Source organism: Ursus arctos, unplaced genomic scaffold (genome assembly GCF_023065955.2).
Source record: "Ursus arctos isolate Adak ecotype North America unplaced genomic scaffold, UrsArc2.0 scaffold_62, whole genome shotgun sequence".
Taxonomy (NCBI): Eukaryota; Metazoa; Chordata; class Mammalia; order Carnivora; family Ursidae; genus Ursus; species Ursus arctos.
The window spans coordinates 187,889-209,920 of record NW_026623081.1 but is presented as its reverse complement, the minus strand read 5'-3'; the positions used below and the strand labels follow the sequence as shown (position 1 = coordinate 209,920).

Sequence of the window (22,032 nt, the reverse complement as noted above, 5' to 3'; positions counted from 1 at the left end):
GCGCGTGAGCGGCCGGCGGGCGAGGCTGGGGGCCCCGGAGAGCGAGCCGCAGGGCGGAGGGCGGGCGCGAGCGCGGCGGGCGGCGGCGGCGGCCGAGGCGCGGCGGCGGCGGCGGCGGCCGAGAAGATGGCGGACGGCGACAGCGGCAGTGAACGCGGCGGCGGCGGCGGGCCCGGCGGCTTCCAGCCCGCGGCCCGCGGCGGCGAGCAGGAGACTCAGGAGTTGGCCTCGAAGCGGCTGGACATCCAGAACAAGCGCTTCTACCTGGACGTGAAGCAGAACGCTAAGGGCCGCTTCCTGAAGATCGCCGAGGTGGGCGCGGGGGGCTCCAAGAGCCGCTTGACGCTGTCCATGGCGGTGGCCGCTGAGTTCCGCGACTACTTGGGCGATTTCATCGAGCACTACGCGCAGCTGGGCCCCAGCAGCCCGGAACAGGTGGCGGCGGCGGCGGCGGGCGCCGAGGACGGCGGCGGGCCGCGGCGCGCGCTCAAGAGCGAGTTCCTGGTGCGCGAGAACCGCAAGTACTACCTGGACCTCAAGGAGAACCAGCGCGGCCGCTTTCTACGCATCCGCCAGACAGTCAACCGCGGCGGCGGCGGCCCCGGGCCCGGCGGCCTGCAGAGCGGGCAGACCATCGCGCTGCCCGCGCAGGGCCTCATCGAGTTCCGGGACGCCCTGGCGAAGCTCATCGACGACTACGGCGGCGACGACGACGAGCTGGCGGGGGGCCCGGGCGGTGGCGCGGGGGGCGCGGGCGGCGGCCTTTACGGCGAGCTCCCAGAAGGCACCTCCATCACTGTGGACTCCAAGCGCTTCTTCTTCGACGTGGGCTGCAACAAGTACGGCGTGTTCCTGCGAGTGAGCGAGGTGAAGCCGTCCTACCGCAACGCCATCACCGTCCCCTTCAAGGCCTGGGGCAAGTTCGGGGGCGCCTTTTGCCGGTACGCGGACGAGATGAAAGAGATCCAGGAGCGGCAGAGGGATAAGCTGTACGAGCGACGCGGTGGGGACGAGTCGGAGGGCGAGGAGGTGGACGAGGATTGAAGTGCGTCGCTTCCCCGATGGGGCCCCCAGCCCCGCCACCATTCCCTTGGCTGGAGAGCCCCCTTCCTGCTCATCCCCAGGGAGCTAGCGGAGGCGGAGCAAGGGGGCCCCGTCGGGAGAACACAAAGTTAAAAAATAATACAGTTCATTAAGAAAAATAACCACAAAAGAACAGTCGCGGACAATTCGAGAAAAGCAGCAAAGTTCCAAGGAATTGACAGCAGCCTGCAAAGAGGAGACAACCTGAGCAAAATCGTCTTGGTTTCCGTAGTTTCCAGTTGGGGTTTGTGACCCCGCCAGGGTAGCCCTGCAGCGGGGGCAGATCCTAACGTGCCCAGGGCCAGGGAACACTCGAGTTCCCCAGACCCGTCCATGACAGCTGCATTTGTGTTCTACCCGGATGTCCTGGCCTGACGATCTCTCCGGACCTCACTGTTCTGGGGTCGATCTCTTCACCTCCATTGAAATGAGCATATTGGATCTAGGTCTTCGTGGAATTCTTGAGAAGAGAGAGGCCTTGGCCTTTGCCCAGTTCTGAGGGTACAGGGTTCATGAAAAGGAGTGCAACTTTAAATAATCATGGACAGGGCAGAATAAGAATTCCAGAAGCCACCGGGGAATACAGAAACAAATTGGGTCCATTTTGTCTGAAATGGTTTTGCGTGGAACCTGGACCAGTGTCCGTGTCTCTTTGTGGCATTGTTTTCCTGGTGCAAATGGATTCAGATGTCAGTCCTTCAACTAGAATCTGTTACTAAAGGATTTTAGAAGCTGGCCACGTTTTTTTCCGAGCCAAGAGCGATTTTACATTGGGGGCTGCTGAGGTAGGCACCGGAAGAAATCCGGCATCAAGCACAGGGAGGACTGTTTGAGTGGATTAGTTGCTGCTCACTAAAGTCCTTCCCCCGGTCTCTAGACACGGAGGTCATGACCAAGAGGTGGCTTAGGGATGAAGGAGAGCCAGGTCCCTGTGGCTGCTCCGCCTGAGCCACTGAATTATGGCTAATTCGGCTGTTTGGGCCACTGGTTGGCTGAGGGATTTTCAAGCCTAAAACTTGAAGATACCTACAAGAGGAACAGTGTGGCTACAAGCCTGAGCTTTAATGGAATATATGTCCTCGCAGTAAAGTTGGAAATAACCAAAACTGAAGTCTTCACCTACCTTCAGTTCCGTCTGTGGATTTGTTCACATACTAAAGATCCTCAGGTCCAGAATTCCAGCAGCATCTATTCTTTTAAAGTCAGTTTTTAAGAACTCGATCCATTGTTTCAGTACCTCCCGATCAAAGTTGGCAAGTGATGGATGAGTGATTGGAGCAGTGTGCCCTTTAGAAGCTGAGATCCATCGGAATGGAGATGAAGGGAACGTGCAAATGCTGACTATGTCCTGGAAGCATTTTTAGACCATCCTGAAATTTCAACAGACTGGCTTTTGCCAGTTTATCCAGCTGTTTTTCAAGAATAAAAGTTGGGGTTTTCAAGGATCGCCTCTTCTATATTTTACATGGATTTTCAGTAGAAATGATTTTTACTAATCAAGTTAATCCCACCCCATCACAAGGTATTTCTAGAAGTGTCACAGACCTAGGTGACTTTGAATTGAACGGGAGCTAACGTTCTTTCCAAAGTTTGTAGGTATCCTTTGTGCGACACCTTCTCAACCAGGAGGCAAGTAACCCCACCTCCACGATCTTAGTATTTTTTTTTTTTAACTGCATGCCTGCCCTTTATCTGAGCTGCCATTTAATTTATTGCATATCCTTTTATTATCTGAGTTTGGTATTCAATCTCTACAATCCTTTTGTATTTATTGGGAAATAAGTAATCAACAAAAAGGTCGTCTTCATGCATCGTGGCCGAGAGGGAGGGAAAGAACTGTACATAAAATTAGGCTTTTTTAAAAAATTAGACTATGATTCAGAATACTGTTGATCTTAGTTTTGTTTTAAAAAAAAAAACAAAAAAAAACAGTGGAAGAGCCACAAACATTGGTGCCCTTTTCAGACTCTTTCTGTACTCTCATCCTCCACAGTAGACTTTTTAAACAGATTTTTTTTAAAGCTTTTCCTTTTTTTAAAAGAAACTTTCTCCGTCGCAAAGAATGTTTCCTAAACTGTATGGGAGCAATAGTATTTTTGATGTTTTAATGACATCCGTATATACTTGTACTGTATTTTGTACCACAAGGCAGCTGTTTTCAATAATGTCCTGCTGTATTGACCTATGTGTTTTGAGTGTCGATTTCTTTGCTGCGGAGAACAAATCCCTAAACCGTTTCCATAAGGGCGCCGCGAAGCTAGCGTGAGGTTTGCAGAAACTGTTTCAGTTTCCAGCTTTGAGGCAGCACTGACAAGCCAGGTTGCAGCTCTCCGTGAACTGCCGTGACTTGTTCGTTTTCAAGCTGCGTACAATTCCTGTTTAGACCAACTTGTTTTCTTGCTTCGGTGGTGGTTCTGTTGCTCAGCTCGAGTGAGCCAGTTCAATTTTGCAAAGGTGCAGCGCCTCCCCTTTGGAAGGGGTTGGTGTATTTTTTTTTCTTTCCTTTTTGTTTGGCCGAATTGGAGTAACTAGATTCTGTAGAAATGACAGGGTCTTCACAATCCTTCACCAGTGGCTACTAAGCTATAATTAGCTGAAGAGAAAGAATGTGGAAGTGCTCTGAGGCATACAGAGTATATGCCAAGAACACTACCATATATGGCATCAGCTTTGGTTACCAGAGAAATTTTCTTAGTCATTAGACCGTATAACAGTAATATATCATATGTAAATCTTTAGATGTCAATTTGAGAATCCTCCAAAAAAAGGAGCAAAGAATGCATAAGCTATGTGTTGGAAAAAGTAATTTATATTAAAATTTTGACCTGCCTACGTAAGATTAAGTGGTAAACGTCATAGTGGTGGGTTTTTAAGTCTTAACCAATCTCAAAGGTTTGTTTCTCCTGCAGGGGGTGGTTCGCTGCCTCTCTTCTCGCTGCAGGAAGATTACAGAAGGGTGTGGACTAGTTGTAGCATTTCACTGACCCTGATTCCACTCACTGTTCTGGGGCAATAGAAATCCGCGAAGCACGGAGACTGCTCTTTTGATGTGTGGCCTCTTGACGAGGCAGGATTTCAGAACTCCTTCAGAAACAGCGCTTAGCAAAGAAAATCTGTTAATTCCAGTCAGAAAAATGGCATTACAGACTCTGGGAAACAACCAGATTTTTTTTTTTTGGTTCTGGTTTTCATCCTCTACTACGAACAGTGATTTAGGGTTTGTCCTTTAACCTTGGCAAGCATCCCGGCTAATCACATGTTCAAAATAGTTCTAAGAAGTGGGGAACGAAAATTCTTTTTACGATCATTGGTAGAGTGTTTCTCAAGCCAGTGCCATTCTGGACACGAGAAGTCCAATGGCAGGAACGGAATCAAAAGAGCGAAACTCTGTGGCGAGATCCCGCCATCGCCTCGTGGTTTCTATTGTCCCCACTGTCGTTCGAGTAGCGGGGCGGTTCTAGTCCGCAGAGAAAGCCTTCAGTGCATGTGCTGCACAGAGCGCCACGTGAATCTGTATGGCACCCAAAACTCAAAAGTGGAAACCCAATGGGAAACGCAGACACCCTGAGCTGCCATGGGAGGCGTGGAGTCGGTCAGAAGGGCTGTGGCCGTGGCACACACACGGCCACTTGTAAGGTCACTTTCCACAACGGTTTGCTGCCAGCCGGTGGAGGGGCTGCGGGGGGCACGGGCGGCTCGGCCCCTCCTGCTCCCTCCGGCCCCTCCCTCGCCTGGCAGTAAATTGCAGGTCTTTCAAGGAGACACAAGCTTCAGTTTTCTCAAAACAAAACAGTTATCCTGTCTTATCTGAAAAAGTGCAGGGTTGTGGGCAGAAGAGGCTGGTTATAATAATGCCCTCATATTGAGTGGTCTGTAAACGGCTACACACTTCAGGCGCATAGTTGCTGAGGATGCTTTGTTCTGTGTGACCTTGACCGGCTCTACTGGAGGGTAGAGTGACCTGCACAAGGTATCGAGCGGTAACTATGGCTTGGCATCCGCCTTGCTCTGGAGGCGGATGACCTTAGGGAGAAGCTTGAGTGTGTAAGCCATGCACATACGTATTCTTCACTGTAAAATTTGTTTTCATTTTTAACCCAGTTACGGTACTTTGTCCAATGCACAACTGATCTCTCAGTAGATATTCATTTGCAAATAACGTGGCCTTGATCAGTGAGAGGGACGGAGGGAAGTGACCTCGTGGGTGCGAAGGTGACTCACCGAGAGGCCTTGTGCGGGCCACTCTTGGTGTCCTATGCGTGCCTGGTCCGGCTCCTTTCCAAACCTGGGGAAGTTCGTGGTTTTGACCCTGGAGTTATCAATTCAATTGAGTTGTCTTCTATTTTTAGGAAGGATCAGAATTGCTCTGATAAGTAACAAAGTTGACTGCTTTGGTGTCCAATCTCAGGTTTTAGAATAGAGAGAGTGGTGTAAAATCCCACTGTTAACTCTTCAAACGATTTTAATGCAATCCACCCTAAAAATCACATGCACGAGGCCTGTTCAGAGAGCAGAGCCTCCCATCGTTTTGCTCCTCTTCCACTTTGTACTTCACTTGAGAAAGTGTCGAGTGATCTTACATTGTATATTTCCATTTGAACCCCGACATATTTCTCAAAGATAAAGCACTTTTTGATAATGAAATTCATGGGATCTTCATGTGATGTGGATCATGGTTTCTCAGGCTCCCTTAGGTAATCTGCTTACGAATATTGTTCTGTGTAAGAAGAGTGAAAACCTTTGCTAATGTTAGGAAGTTTGTATTGTTGATCCAGAATGCATTCTGCTAGCTTCCAGTCGATGGGAGAGTAAACAATGCTGCAATCACAATTTAAAAAGTTACTTTCCCTTAAGCCTTAAGGTAACTTTTTTTTTTTTTTCCTGTCAACAACAGCACTGAAGTTAGAGAAGTGAATGAGATTATCAGTTTTCAGGGTTGGTTTTAGAGTACTGTAAATCCATGAGCTGTCTTCCTAAACAGTTACTATCCCCCCTTGAATAAACTGGATAGTGGGCGCATGGGTGGGCTGGGGGGATAACTTGTAGAAAAGAGAAAAGAAAGAAAACCACATTTACCTTAAGAAAAATACAGACACAAAAAGTGCTTGTCGGCGCCCCGTTTTTGAAATTGCAGATAGAGGGCGGCGGATATGGCAAAAATGGAATCTCATTTTCCCAGTTTCTAAATCTAGGAAAGCAAAGTCATTGATTATCAAACACCCCCCCCCCCCCAAGTCTTAAGAGCTCACACTCGGGGACGGTGAGTTCATTTATCCCAGTTCGAGAGTTAAAGTCACTGTTTCCAGCCCTTGGTCTTAAAATGTAGTTTCATTACTGATGGATTCAACAGACCCTTCTTTCAATAAATGTGGTCCAGTGGTCAGGATGAAAATCTGATTTGGAAAATAAAAAAATAATAAAGGTGTATCATGAAGACTTAACTACTCTGGCAAGTTCCAGGTGATACCCGTTCCCCTTGATCCAAGTAAGACTTTTATGAATGTATTCTGTATTCCCTGAGGAAACAGGGAATATGCCATCAGTGTGATTACCTTGTTCACCATCTTTTCCATTTCGTTTGCAAATCTGACTCCTGCCTCTCGAGTTAGACATGCGGACCGGGAGCGGTAAAGCCACGGGAAAACACCGCAGACATCGTGTGGGTCGTTTCCCTGCTCCGCGGGGCTCCTCATCGCAGGAGAGCAGAGCTTTGTTTGAAGCCAAGATGTTGTTTTCCCCCATAGGTGATTGTAAGAGACAGTCTGATGAAGGAGCGTGACCGTACTTTTGACTAGCATGAGATCGTGAGTCTAGGAGCAAATGTCGAGTGCCCTGTGTGGGAAATGTCCACCGACCCGGATAAGAGAGGGTCGATTGTGTCTGTAGGACGGTGACCTGTGGGGCCATCCTACTGAGGGAAAGCGGTGGATGCCTTCGCGTTGCCCGTGCGCGAGCCAGGGTGTTGCAGGTGCCGCGAGCTTGTCTTTCTTTCCTGCCTCCAGTAAGTCCTGCAGCAGACTTTCCCCGGTCTCACCCTGTGTCGTAAGAGCAGGCTAGTTCAAAAAACCCTGTTGGAAACAGAATGGCAAGTAGGATATTCCTTCCCTTTTTAAATTCCCTTTTCAGGGACACACAAGTGCAGGGAGAGAGGCCCAAGAAAATTGCAGGACAGGATTCTCTCACGAAGCACATTTGTGTCGTAGGGATTTGGGGGTGTCGTTGCTCATCGCTCCGATACGAGGCATAAACCTGCAGGTCACCTCCGCGCACAAAAGCTCTCCGGATTCCTAGAAATTCATAGATGGAGCAGAAGTCCAAGTACAGGGCGCACTTCTAGAGCCCAGTTTTACGTGTTGTGCCCGCAGGAGAGTGTATGTGGGGTCTTTCTCAGTCATCATCAGTATGCGTGTGATAGCTAAGATGATTGGTGTATTTGAACCGTTAGTGGGGATTTAGTCATCCTTTTGCTCCTTCGTGCAAATGTTTTTCCAGGATCATTTCTCAGAGTCCATTTGTCTTCTGATACGTTTCCAGACAGCACACTTTCCATCCTGTAGGAACCCTCACTGCCGGTCATAATCGCCAGGGGCTTCCTTAGATTAGACGGTTCACTCCAAAGTTGGGACTGATGTCCTGCCCGTAGAGACTCTGTGGAAGTCGTTTCAATGATTTAAAACCAAATCTTGGTGGCAGGAGACCGAGCTTCCTGATCTAGACGGACAACTAGGTACTTAAAAAGGGGTTTGGGGGTGTCTTCAGTCTCTGTGTAAATACCCACATCCTTGTACGTTGTAAACCAAGTGTGTATTCCTGTGTATGAATTTGTAGAACTGATTTCTGTTTCAAGAGAAGCCGCACCTTTAATTTTATAAGGTCCCCTCCACCCATAACCCTATAAATATTTGTAAATAGAACACTAAAATTTGTAGCGATAGGATCAACTTGGGAATATCTGCTGAGAGACCAAAAAGTTCATTTTTTTTAAGTACCTTGGTTAAAGAGTAAAGATTATTCCTCTTATTTTTTAAAAGAAGAATGCACTTTAACAGCTGCATGGGCGATTCAAACAAGCCCGTGAGGTGCAGTGCCGTTCAGAAATCACACTTCCTGGATACCGTTCAGAAGCAGAGTGTAGACGGGCTGTTGCGCTCACGGCCTGGAGGTGGAAGCCCGGGTGCCAGTCCGCGTGGACGCGAGCAAGGCAGCCGCGAGAGCACAGCCGGAAGCTTCTGACAGGCCTGTGACAGGCGGGTCCCGTATTGACCACTAACTAGCAAAACGGACAGAAACACAGAGACAAAAGTTGAAGAATCCTTACTGCTGGTGTGCACTCCTTACAATAGCAGATTTTGCAAATGGAGTTTTACAGTCTATATTTAAAAATTGTATGTTTGTAACAAATAAAGTATGCGGAAAAGTGAATGACTGTGTGCTGGCATCTCTGATTCCAGGAAGCAGGGGGTGATGGGGAGGGAAGGACCCCTCTGCACGCTGGGCTCACGAGTGGGCCTAGAATTGGGCGAGTTCCCTTCTGGAAGGACCCAGAAGCCCTCTCGGCTGTCATCGGGAAGACAGCCCGCGAGTCCCAGAGCCCTCGGGGGTACGAGGCCCTTCGTGCGTCTGTAAGCATCTGCAGGAAGTTGGGGTTGTGTGTTAGTCTCCTGCTGCGGTCCCTATCCCAGAAAGGCCACTAGTCGCTGTCGTTTCTGGCCTTCTGGCTATTAAGCCCTGTCCTTCCCAGTGGTGGCGAGAAACTGCTCCCCCGGGGTCACCCCTTGGCCGTCACAGCTGACTGCCCATGGAGCGGGTAGGCCAGTGCTCCCCGGCCTGGAAGGAAAAATAAAACTCTTGCATCCTAGATCCCAGCCGGGGTCCCAAACCTTTTGGCCTCAGGAACCCCTTTACACCTACCTACAGACTCCCCCCAAGGAGCTTTTATCTTGCAGGCCAATGTCAACTGATACCTATCATATTAGACGTTTAATTTTAAGACAAAAGTATGCACCCCGTGGGCTACCAGCCACAGCTCTCCTGGAAAAGGCGGGCTGGTGAGAATGAGGTCAGAGGCAGGCAGCACTGTGGCTGGGCAGTGGTCCTGACTCAAGGACCCCAGTGGCCCCCCTGCTGAAGATGAGGCATGGAGAGTAGTGCAGCTATCACCCCCTGGTGCCCCCGGGTTTCTCCAGCTGACTTACAGACTCTTGCTATGGAATACCCCCTCTGTGCCCATCCCCATGGTGTCCCTGGGACTTGTGGCCCTGAAAGTGGCCTGCGCTGCAGACCCCGCCGGGGAGCCACAGGCCCCCTGCACCAGAGCCTTTGGGATACAGACAGGTGTCCTGAGCGCTTTGTTCTAGCTTTTTAAGCTCCTCCTGAGTGGGGGATGCGAACCAGCGGCCTGCGGGATCTCAGGGAACCAAGAGAGATGGTGAAGGGCTGGGACTCTCTGCTGCAGGAAAAGTAAAGAAACAGAATGGCAGAGCAGTCCCTGGACTGGCTTTACCTCGTGGCCCTGGTGCCTCGACTGCCCACACCTCGACCCACGCCTGGAACGACAACTCCTCAGGACGGTTTACAGGGGGCGGCCCTCCCCGGGGAGTCCGGGGCTCCTGTTCGCTCCCAGGGTGGGGCTTGGGGTGCTGCACCCCTGGCGAGCTCCCAGGGGCAGGGACAGGACCGCACTGTGACCCACAGGGAGCTCAGAGCCCACTCAGGCTGCAGGGGTGCTTTCCCGGCCCGTGGGCCTTTTGGTTGCCGTGAGCTCACTTCTGTCCCTGGCTCTGTCACACGCTAGCAGGGTGGCTCTGGGCAAATACCTAACACAGAAATCCTTGGGGTCCCCCGCTGGTCTGGTGTCCGGAGCAGCCACCTGGTGGCCGCTACTGGAATCTGTACGGGACTGAGTTTGGTCCTCTAGAGCCCCTACGTGCAGGCATGCCCCGGCTGCAGAAGACGAAGAAGAAGAAGAAGGCGCAGTGAGAACAGTGGGATTCTGGGGAGAAGGAGGGGGAAGCCGAGTCCCGCGCGCGGTCTCCTGGAGGCCAGGACCGGCCGCAGCCAGTGCATCTCCCTCCTTAGCGACCGCCCTGTGCGCGATCTCAGATCCCCAGACGCCCCTCCGCAGACCTCCAGGGTGGGGGGGCCCGTGGGCCCAGCATGGGCGGCAGACACGGGAAGCAGTGGGGAGCCGCTCGCTGGGCTCTGGGAGGTGCTGGAGCGCACCTGGGGCGGGGGGAGGATAGGGCTCCGGGTGATGCGCCAGGTGCCTCTGCTCCCCGCCTGTGCTCTCCACCACCACCGAGAGAGGCCCTTGGGGTCCAGCTGATCCAGTCTCCACAGCTGGGAAGCAGACAGCAGCCCAAGCCATCAAGATGGGGCCCGGCCTCCACTCCTTGAGGAGACAGCCCCGCTGAAGCTAGAAGGTGGTACCCAAGCGGGAGGTGACTTCTCTCCGGCCACCGCGGGCGGTTCGCTGTTTAGACCTCAGGGCCCCAGTTCGGGCCTCCCAGCTCGTTAGTGGCGAGGAGTGAGCACACATCTAAGCCAGTTCTCAGGGCTGCTGCCCCATTCCCATGCCTGGGGCGGCAGGCAGTGCACCAAGGTCTGCAGGACCTCCTAGAGTTCCTACAGAAAAGCAGCCATGGAGAAACGGTGGGTCCCACTCATCAATGTCCTCAGGGTATGGTGTCTGAGAACAAAATTAAAACAGGTCCCCAAAGTTAAAACAGAAAACCGTGCTGATTTGGTTCATCGGTGTCAGGGACCCAGAAGGAAAATGCTAGTCTTGTATCAGGGTGAGCCCAACTCAACTGTGAGGACCAACAGCTCGCTCTAGACCCTCCAATCATGCTTTCCCTCCCAGAACACAAGCGGTTCCAAAGGCACATTGCAGGGGTGCGTTGGAGTCGGACAGGTACTTCATATGAAGCCAGCGGGAAGAGCAAGTGGACCTGAAAAGGGCCCCTTTTATGCTATTTTGTACTTTTTCCCAGCCTAGGTGTCAAACCAAGAAACAGCCAAGTTAATAAGTAAGAACGGCCAGTGTCCGTTACTCAAGTGCACACCAGGCTTCCCAGGGCAGAGCTCAGGGTGTGGACTGAAGCTGCGGGTGGGGGCCCAGACACAGCCTTGCTCCGGCTTCCCCAACTTCTTCCTCCCCAGGCTCTGCCAGGAAGCCCTCCTAGACTGTCCCACCCTCAAAATCGTCCTGTCCTTTGCTCATTTATTCGGCACCCCTCATAACCGGTGGGCATCTTTTTGGCAATTAAAATCTCCAGGGCCTCCTGGGTGGCTCAGTCAGTTAAGCGTCTGCCTTCCTCTCGGGGCATGATCCCAGGGTCCTGAGATCGAGTCCCACATTGGGCTCCCTGCTCAGTGGGGAGTCTGCTTCTCCCTCTGCCGCTCCCCCTGCTTGTGTTCTCTCTCTCTGACAAATTAATAAATAAAACCTTTAAAAATTAAATAAAATCTCCAAACTTTCTTTTATTATAAAAATTCGGGCATACTCATTTTGACAGATGTGAACAGTGGAAAATCACTGGAAAGAAATAAAAATGAATGTTCTCTCTTTCTCCAAACCCACTCCTTGAAGGTAACCACTGGTAAACAATTCAGCATGCATCCTTTTGAAAAATGTTGATAATTTAAAAAAAAATCTCAGCAGTGGTAAGTGCCCACCACATTTATGTATGGTTTTTGTTTAGATTATTTATTTATTTATTTGTTTATTCATTCATTCATTCATTCATTTGAGAGAGAGAGAGAGGGAGAGGGAGAGGGAGAGAAAGCACAAGGCGGGGGGGGGGGAGGGGCAGAGGGAGAGGGAGAAGCAGACCCCCAGCTGAGCAGGGCTCCCGACCTGGGGCTCGATCCCAGGACCCTGAGACCATGACCTGAGCCAAAGGCAGACGCTTCACAGACTGAGCCACCCCGGCGCCCCTGAATGTATTGGTATATATTGAGAACATGTCGCATTGGCTCACCAGGTAAAATGACACAGTATCCTCGGTAGGTACACTGATGGCTCTTCCTTGCGTGTTGCTCTGGGCCACAAAGCCAACTCCGATGCAGAAACTGAATTGAAAAGTAACCTACTTTTTCACGATTTTAGGTTCCATTGAGTCAGGCACGGGCACACCCATCTTCCCTAGAGGCAAAACAAAAACTTTTGAGCCTCTGGAATTGAGAGAAAAGTGTCTTTATTTCGTGAGCTCTGATGAATGGAGCAATTGTTTGCTGGTTGTGCTTCTGATCGACTTTGTGTGTGTTTCAGGCCAACTGCTCGCAGTCACATTCAGCAGTCGAGAAAGGGAGTGATGGTCACCTGCCCTCAGGCATCCGGCGACCTGCGTGTCTGTGTCACGAGACTATCGTGCAATTTAGGAACAAGAAAAGTTGTGGTTTTGTTTTTTTTTATTCTGTGACCTACAGTGAGGATTTCCCGACCGTACCTACATCTCGCTGCTTCTGACCTTGAAGCTTTGGCTTAGAATTTGGAGAGAGAGCCTTTGTGAATACGCACGTCGTGTCCCTAGCAATGCCTAGTTCAGAACATGAGGTCAGCCTCAAGCATAAATAATACAAAAAGAGAAAGCATGTTCGGTTCTCAGGAAGAATGGCTGAAAACAGTGTGCCGGGGGCAGGAGAGCTGCTGTCAGCAGTGTGGAACGTTCTCGTGCAGCAGCTGCTGTTTCCTGGCTGTGAAAACCCAGCTGGGGACGTCACTCAGGCAAGTGACTCATCAGGACAGGGGGTCTCATTTGTCTGCTCAGCTGACACCACGCCTTTCCTGCGGAGGCCGCGAGCTTGCTTTGGATACACCTGCTGGCCTCTTCCAGACCTCTGGCAGCTGAAGGTTTTCTCTTCTGTGGACGGGACTTAGGATAAAACAAGTCTGGGGGGACACCAGGGCTTCTCACTCCGGGTTTCTACACTGTCCCTGCCATTTGCCTTCCAGGTCCCCACACTTGGAGGGAGCCAGCCCTTCGGGTTCCCTGAAAAGCTGCTTTCACCCACCCTCCAAGGGCCAGGCCTGACCTGGTGGCGAGGGTGCATTTTAGAGCAGGGCTGGGGGCACGGGCAGGGACATTAAGCCCACAGTGTGACAGGCTGAGCACCTGCCGAGCCCACAAACCGGGTCCTCCCAGGACTCAGCGAGCAGGACTTCACATGTTTTCACTCTGCATCAAGGAGCACACTTCCCCTTTGTGCAGAAGAAGGTAACCCCCACTGTTAAATCTCAATGCATGTGAAAGATGATTGCCAAAGGACGCTTTCCAGTTACAGCCCTCCAGACTGAGCCGGGGTCCCAGAAGAAGAGCAGAGCTGCTCTCGAACGAGTTGTGCTTCAGCGCCCTGTGCTAGGAGCGTTTTGGGGCCTTCTAGACCTAAATGGCCCAAGGGCAGCCACAGTTAAGAACAGCACTAGTCTGCCACGGCCGTTTCCGGACTCTTTATGTGGGTCCTGGGGATTCTGGATGCATAAAGGTAAAAGCAATCACACACAAGAAGAAATAGGTACAGACAACTCAGAGAAAAAAAGTGCCACCAGTGGTCCATGATTGTATGAAAATCAACTCCCTCATAATAAGAGAAATACAAAGTAAAACTGAGATGCTATTTCTCACTCCACAGGTAAATCCTCGGGTCCATGGGCACTCGCGTATTGCTGCGGGAGCACACAGCCCCCCGGGAAACGGTCTGGAGAGATCTAGCACAATGACCCGAGAAGCTGGCCTTTGACCCGGCAATCCTGATTCTAGGCATCCTGGCAACGCTGTGGCAAATGCATGGCCGCTGGGCCCCCTTGTCCCTATGTTCTCCACAGTGAGGCCTCACAGGTGAATTTTTATGGCCCCAACATTTACGTTTGCTACTCATTTTTTTAAAAAGATTGTATTTATTTATTTGACACAGAGAGAGAGACAGCCAGCAAGAGAGGGAACACAAGCAGGGGGAGTGGGAGAGGGAGAAGCAGGCTCCCAGCGGAGCATGGAGCCCGATGCGGGGCTCGATCCCAGAACCCCGGGATCACACCCTGAGGCAAAGGCAGACACTTAAGGACTGCGCCACCCAGGTGCCCCCGCTACTCATTTTTGACCAAATGTCTATGTTGAACTATTATACTGTATTCCTAACCTTTTCTTTAGGGCAAGCTGAAAACTATTTTATTCGGAATACTAAAGCAATTTCCTCTTCCTTTTGTCTTTTCACCGACTACAAGTCAAATTTGAGGAGCCTCAGATTTTTGATTGTTTTAAAAAGAAATTACAGGCCTGGGGGGGTTTCTTTTTGAATAAACAGATGTTGGCATTCATTACAGTTTAACATCTGGCTTTTTCTTTTTTTTCTTTCTTTTTCTTTTTTGGTAAGATTTTATTTATTTATTTGTTAGAGAGAGAGAGCACAAGTAGGGGGAGTGGTGGAGGGAGAAGCAGGCACCCTGCTGAGCAGGAAGCCCAATGTGGGGCTTGATTCCAGGACCCTGAGATGATGACCTGAGCCGAAGGCAGTTGCTTAACTGACTGAGCCACCCAGGTGCCCCTAATGTCTTGCTTTTTTCTTTTTTGAGTCTACCTTTTCAAATAGATAACATGTTTCAAAATCAAAACAATATAAAAAGGAGATTGAAGTCTTGCTCCCTACTGACTCCATCCATCCCCTTCCTCCCATGGTGACACTTGCCCTGGACTGGACAGTCGCATGCTGCCTGTCACCTCAGCGCCCCCCCCCATGTTGCCCACCAGTTGTCATGTGTTACAGGGTATTATTTCCACTTTTGTTAGAACGAGAAGACAGGAGCTTAGGGACTGCTGGCTTGTCCCGGCTTGGTACTGAGTACGGCAGACAGAGTGCACGCTTGACGACGTCGTTAAAGTTGAGAAGAGACCAGCAATGACCTTCTCTGTGCCTGACCTTTCCAAACCCAACAGATCATGTCCCTGTCAAGCCCGAGGGGAGGGTGCTCACCCTTGGGGTGGCTGGGAACAGGTAGTGGTGGGAGGTGGTGTGAAGGCTGCTGTCTGGGGTCAGCGGGAAATCCTAGGTGACGGGTGTTTGAACTGCGTACAGAACGAACCCCAAATGTTCTTGCTACAGTGCCTTTATCATTTAGTGTGTGGTGGAAATCTCTAACTAACCATTTTTTATAATGCTTTACTATTTCACGATAAACTCTTCCAGCAAGAGTGAGCTTTAAAAAGTACGTATCTGGAGCGCCTGGGTGGCTCAGTCAGTTAGGCGTCTGCCTTCGGCTCAGGTCATGATCTCAGGGTCCTGGGATCGAGTCCCACGTGGGGCTCCCTGCTCAGCGGGGAGCCTGCTTCTCCCTCTCCCTCTGGCCCTCTCCCTGCTTGTGCTCACTCTCTCTTTCGCTCTTTCTCTGTCTCTGATAAATACAATCTATAAAAAAATAAAAAATAAAAAGTATGTATCTAATGTGCTCCTGGCTGGCTCAGTCGGTAGAGCGAGCAGCTCTTGATCTCGGGGTCACTGGGCATAGAGATTGCTTAAAGAAACTTAAAAAAATAAAGTGTGTATCTAACAAAAACTGAGTGAATACAGAGTGTCCATTTCCACACGTGACTTGCAGTGAAGTTTTGTTGACCTTGATGTCCTAGCAAGTTCAATGGCTGGAATACCAGGGACACGAATCTGCAGCTCTAACTTCAAAAACCAGCAGTTGCTTTAAATAAACTTTGCCCAGAGACAAGGATAGCTGTTAATACATAGACGACTTTAGCAGAACCATTTCCAGTCACGTGATACCAGTTCAATCAGTGCCTTGACCTGACTCAGAATCAGCAACTTTATCAGTTCTCCTAAGGTTCAAATTTTCACTCGGTCCTTATGATCAATGCTGATGGTGAAATCATCTGATACCGTTTGAATGTTACTACGAAATCAGTTTAAAAGTTCAACAGCTGGGGGAGCCTCCCTGGCTCCTGGGGAGACCATGGGACTTCTGATCTCAGGGTTATGAGTTTGAGCCCCACCTTGGGCATAAAGCTTAGCTTAGGGGGAAAAAAAAGAGTCCAACAACTAAGACGAAATTGATCTTGTGGTACTATGAATGCACAGTGGAGTGGAGCCTAATGGTGCAAAAAAGTGCTTGCAAGATGAAGAAAGCTATGGAGCGTAAGTGCACTTGGAACCGGACGTGGAGCGCATAACTCATAAGGAGTCCAGGCAAGCTGTGATCGCCTCCCCACTCAAACGTGCGGCGCAGTCGTCAACTTTGAACAAGCTTCAGAGCAGCTAACCTACCAAATTGTTGTCAGACGGTGAACGTTGAATCTAACAAGCACTTGATGTGGGTTTTCTCTCTTTGTTGTTCAATATCCTATTTTAGAAATGCTTGAGCCTTTGAAAATCAACACATACTGAATTGAATTGGCATTTCTCCTTGTAAATGAGGTCTCTAAATTTTGGTAGTATTTGGTTCAAAATCAATTGGAAATCGTTCAACTAAGCAACTGATGCATGAATTGGTAAGAGACTTCAGCTTTTGATGCGTCCTGAATTGTCATTCTCCGCTATTCCCAAATAAATCCATTTTAGCTGGTGGGAAAAAAAACACAAAAAGGAAAGACACTTCAGCTTTTTTTTTTTTTTTTTTTAAGATTTTATTTATTTATTCGACAGAGAGAGACAGCCAGCGAGAGAGGGAACACAAGCAGGGGGAGTGGGAGAGGAAGAAGCAGGCTCATAGCGGAGGAGCCTGATGTGGGACTCGATCCCATAACGCTGGGATCACGCCCTGAGCCAAAGGCAGACGATTAACCGCTGTGCCACCCAGGCGCCCCAACACTTCAGCTTTTGAAACTGTTAGTTGTGATTATTGGAAGCCACGCTGGGAAACAGGAAAACAGTGAACGTGGTCCCTTCAGAAGGAAGGGAAGGATGAACAAATTAAATAATGGCAGAGCACTCTGGGATATCTCAGCTTGTGGACAGACTCTTTTAGCGGAATTCCTATTTTAAATTGGATAAACGTTTATTCTGTCCTGCGATGGACTGAAATCGAGAGGGTCTTCTGTGTCGTAGCATCGAAATTTGGTGAACAGTCAAAAGAATCAGAGACCGCTTACAAACGACTTGACACAACTCACACGGCCTTTCCAGATCTTTCTCTCGTATAAAATGTGGATCATAGATTGTACTTTGCTTTTTATTATAAGGATTGAAAAGCATGCATGGAAGACACTTAACACTAAGGAAGGTGTCTAGCACAAGGAGGTAGGCTTTCAAATTTTAAGGCTGCATGAGTTTTAACTCTTGAAAAATGTAGTCATTTGTTCTATTATCACATTAATTTTTAATTTTACTTCTCTTCTCCCCCATGTAAAATTAAAATATTTTTAAATGCATTTTTCATAAAGGCACTTATAAAGCTGACACATAGCCAAGGAACACAATTTAGAAAATACCAAAGAGTATTCAAAAGCCAACCCACATCCCACCCTAAATAATTCATTGTTAAGTGTTGATTCATTTCCTGGCAATGCATTTCTATGTGAATGACTGAATGAGAAAAAGAAAGCGAATTCTCTGCACTCAGCTTCCAGCACCATTTCTTGAAAAGACTGTGCTTTGCACATTGATTCATCTCGACACACTTGTCAAATAAATACCAAGTGACCAAGGAAGGACTCCGGTCAATGCCACTGATCTATCTACCCTATGCCAGCACCGTGCCATCTCGATCACTGCAGCTTTGTGGAAAGTTTTATTTTTATTTATTTTTTAAAATATTTTTATTTATTTACTTGAGAGAGAGAGAGCAAGAAAGCACAAGTGGGGAAGAGGCAGAGGGAGAAGCAGACTCTTGGCTAAGCAGAGAGCCCGACATGGGGCTTGATCCCAGGACCCTGGGATCATGACCTGAGCCGAAGGCAGACGCTTAACCAACTGAGCCACCCAGGCGCCCCTGTGGTAAGTTTTAAAATCAAGGAGTGTGGGTTTTGCCTCAGTCACTCCCACTAAGTATGGTACTAGCTGTGGGTTTTCCATAGATGGCCTCTGTCAGGTTGAAGAAGTTCCCCTCTAATCTTAGTTGTTGGGTGTTTTTACGATGAAAAGGTGTTGGATTTTGTCAAATGCTTTATCTGCCTCTATTGAGATGATCATGTGGTTTTTGTCCTTTATTCTACTGATATGGCATATTGCATTGATTTTCTTATGTTGAACCAACCTTGCATTCCCAGGATACAAGCCTTTTTACAGGTTGCTGTTTTCACAAGTTGAGGAATTTGTTTCTATATCTGTAAGGGAGATTGGTGTCTGGGATATTTTCTTCTCATAGGGTTTCTGTCCTACTTTAGTCCCAGGGTAATACTGGCATCATATAATGAACTGGGAAGTGTCCCCTCTATTTCTTGGAGGAGTTTGTGATGGATTGGCATGAATTCTTCTGATAGAATTCAACAGTGAAGACTAGCCTTTTCTTTGTAGGAATATCTTAAATTACTAATTCAATTTCTCTACTTGTCATATGTCTATTCAGATTTTCTACTGTTTTCTGGAGTCTGGTTTGGGAGTTTATATCTTCCCAGGACTCTGCCCATTTCATGTAGGTTATTTAATTCGTGGGCACACAGTTGTCCAAAAACATTCCCTGTTAGTCCTCCTTATTTCTGTAAGGTCGGTAGTGATCTTCCCTCTCTCACTTCTGATTTCACTAATCTGGATGCTCTTTTTCTTGTTTAGTTTAGCTGAACGCTTGTCAATTCTATTGATCTTTGCAAAGAACCAACTTTTAGTGTCACTAATCTAGTTCTGTTGTTTTTCTTATTCTCCATTTCCTCTCAAATCTGTATGTTCTTCCTTCTACTTGCTTTTAGTTGGCTCTTCTTTTGTGTTTTATTGCGTAAGGAAATAATGCATGCACATCCCACAAATTCAAGGTGACCGAAGGTTTTTGTAAGGAAACGATTTTCCTTCAAAAACATTTGTTACTCCTTTGCTTTCCTTTGGATTTGCTTCAACGTAACCCAGCTAGAGGTGGGGCAGATGTAAATGTAAATATAAAATAAAGTGGCCATGAGTCCACGGTCACTAGTTGTGCAAGGGGTACTTCAAGTTCATTGTACTATTTGTTTGACCTTTGCATACATGCAAAACATTTTTTTCTTTTTAAACACTTATTTTTTTAAGATTTTTAAAATATATATATTTATTTGTCAGAGAGAGAGAGAGAGCACAAGCAGGGGGAGTGGCAGGCAGAGGGAGAAGCAAACTCCCCCACTGAGCAGGGAGTCTGATGTGGGGCTCGATCCCAGGATCCTGGGATCATGACCTGAGCAGAAGGCAGAGGTTTAACCTTTAAAACTTTCACAATAAAAAATTACAAATATATGTATCCTGTGCCTATCAATCAAGGTCTGTTCAGATTCCAGAAAACATGCCAGTTGTCTGAACAGAGAAGATACAAAGGATCGTTAACTGGATACAGAGTTGTTAACTGATACAGGGTAAACGGAGGGCTCTAAGTTGTTGACAACTGGCAAATATCTTGAAGAAAAGAAAGGAAAACCTTAGAACCCTAGGGGAAGGGCCTGTGGGCTGGAGCTCACACCTGAGGGAAGAAGAGCTGGCTGGATTGCCGAGTGGGAGGGAGTGACCAGTCCAGTTTTGCAGGTGCTGGGAAAACAGATTCAACTACAGCTACGGAAGGAGTAAAGCATTGCTTAGGTGATGCTCAGAGCAAGCAGACAGACTTGCGTCCCTCTTCCTGCCCGTCTCGTGGTTTCCCTCCGATGCTCCCTAGGCAAAACCTAGCAGGGAAGCAGGCGGCAAAACAGACGTGTGTGCAGGGCCCCAGGCTCTGGTGTGTTTCCTGGAACCTGAACAGACCTTGATTGATAGGCACAGGATATGTATATTTGTAATTTTTTATTATGAAAAGTTTTAAAGGGGGACACCTGGGTGGCTCAGTCGATTAAGCCTCTGCCTTCCCCTTCGGCTCAGGTCAGGAGGATACTGCATTCTGACTGACCTCATCCAAACCAGGCAGGTTCTGGTTCATGGAAGTCACCGTCTGCCACTGGGGGCTGGCCTAAGCCCCCAGGGATGCTTTTTTAAAAATTAAAAAATAAAAAGAGAATTTGACTGTCCTTTACAAGAGTGGCCACAAAAAAAGTCTGTCTCTTAAAGGCTTTACGATATTTTGGAGAATGTCTTGGTGTTAAAGGGAATTTACAACTGAACACAGGGGTAAAAACCCGGGGAATCTATGTAGTAATCATGTATCATTAAGGCTGTCCTCTCGTCATTACACTGGCAACCCTGGGAAGATGGATGACTGTATAGGATAGCCTTCTATCCTTTGTACCTTTACAGTTCTGCACGTGTGAATACACGGCCCACTCAAAAACTTAACAACTTTGCAAAGAAAAGCCGTGTTAGGTCAAGTTTCCCGGGAAGCAGAGTCTAAGGTGGGGATTTGCCTTCACGGGGCTTGCTCTTGTAGCAATTCCAGGAGATGCTGCCGGTGCTGTCTAGGGACCGCACCATGAGAACCGTCACACTGGATCTGATCGGGTTAAATCCAGCCAGGTTGAATGTTAACGTGCGGGCAGTGCGGGCGTTTATCACTTAGGGATGCTAATCGCTAAAATTCCCTGGTTCCACTAGCGTTCTTTGTGAGCTCATGCCATCTTCTTCGCAGCCGTAGTTCACTGGGAACTAGACTGGATTCGCTAACACACTTGCTTTATACAATGGCTAATGGGCAGTTTTTATAGATGCCAGAAAACGCCGTCCGTTTTCTTCCGTGTGTGGGCTTCAGTCTATTTCTCTAGGCTCTCAACGGGACGCAGAAACCAAGAAAGGGATCAGTACTGTTTGTGATGAGCCCCTGGGTCTGTCAACCTAACTCCACTTTCCCCGAATCTGAGGCCGAGGGCGACGGAATGGACTTCCTGTTGAGGAAAGTTTATCGGGTATTGACTGATCCCTCACTAGGTCCCCGGGGAGTGCTTGCTCTAGGCTTTGGACTTAGCGCTCACCCAAACCCCGCACGGTGGGCCGGGAGTGGGAAAACGAGGTGCCCTGCGCGGATCACACGCCCAGCGAGCCAGCGCAACTGGTCAGGTCTCCGGGGGCGGGGTCTGCAGGTGCGCGGGGAGGGGGAGTAGCGGGGCGGGCCGGGGACACCGAGGGCACCTGCTCCGGACCCGGACCCCGCTCCTCACCCCTCCTCTCCCCCACCCCGGCGGCCCGAGGGGGCGCTGGCACCGGGGCCATCCGCACCCCACAGACAGCCCCCATGGAAACCTCCGGGGTCCCCGCCGGCGGTGCGGGCGCCTCCCTCCGTCCCTGCCCCGCAGGCGCATGAGCGAACCCCCGGCGCGGACGCGGGAGGAGGGCAGCAGGCGACAGCAGGGACAAAGGCCGACGCAGGGCGCCGCGCGGGAGAAGGTAAAGGCAGGAACACCCCGGCGGTGCCGGTCCTGGGGAGGCCGGCCACACTCCGGGTGTCCACGTTCTGTATTCGCTCGGGCGCCGCCGGGACCGGAACGCCCGCCACCGAGGGCCTCGGCTTGCGGGAAGCAGCACGTCCAAGCTACGCCCCCCGTCGCTGGCGTCCCAAACATTCCTCACAGGCCGCAGAGCGGGCACCGAGAACGCGCGGGAAAGCCACGGTAGCCTCCGGTCGCCCCACCCATTGGCTTAACCCTGCCGTCGTTCACGGCGGCCCGCCTCCCCTGCTCGCGGGCGATGTTCTCACTGGCTGACGACCGCCACCCTCCTCCCTCATTGGCCCGGCCCTCCGTTCGTCGGGCTGGAGCCGTGGAGACAGGCCGAGAGCCGCGCGTGGCCCCGCCCCCTCTCGCACACAGGCGCGTCGGTGTTGGGGCTGGAGGCCCCGCCCCCCTGTGCCGTGTGCAAAAACAAACAGCCGTTAGGGAGGAGGTGCCAGGGGCGGGGCCGGGTTAGAAGAGGCCGCGC

At 49.8% G+C, this 22,032-nt stretch overlaps 1 protein-coding gene across 1 annotated transcript; it reads left to right on the top strand.

The window, feature by feature from the left end:
• Positions 1-103: 103 nt before the first annotated feature.
• PURB (purine rich element binding protein B) lies at positions 104-8,505 on the top strand. Its single transcript, XM_057308189.1, has one exon. The coding sequence runs from the start codon at positions 127-129 to the stop codon at positions 1,042-1,044; it is 918 nt and encodes a 305-aa protein (XP_057164172.1). The 5' UTR covers positions 104-126; the 3' UTR covers positions 1,045-8,505.
• Positions 8,506-22,032: the final 13,527 nt, after the last annotated feature.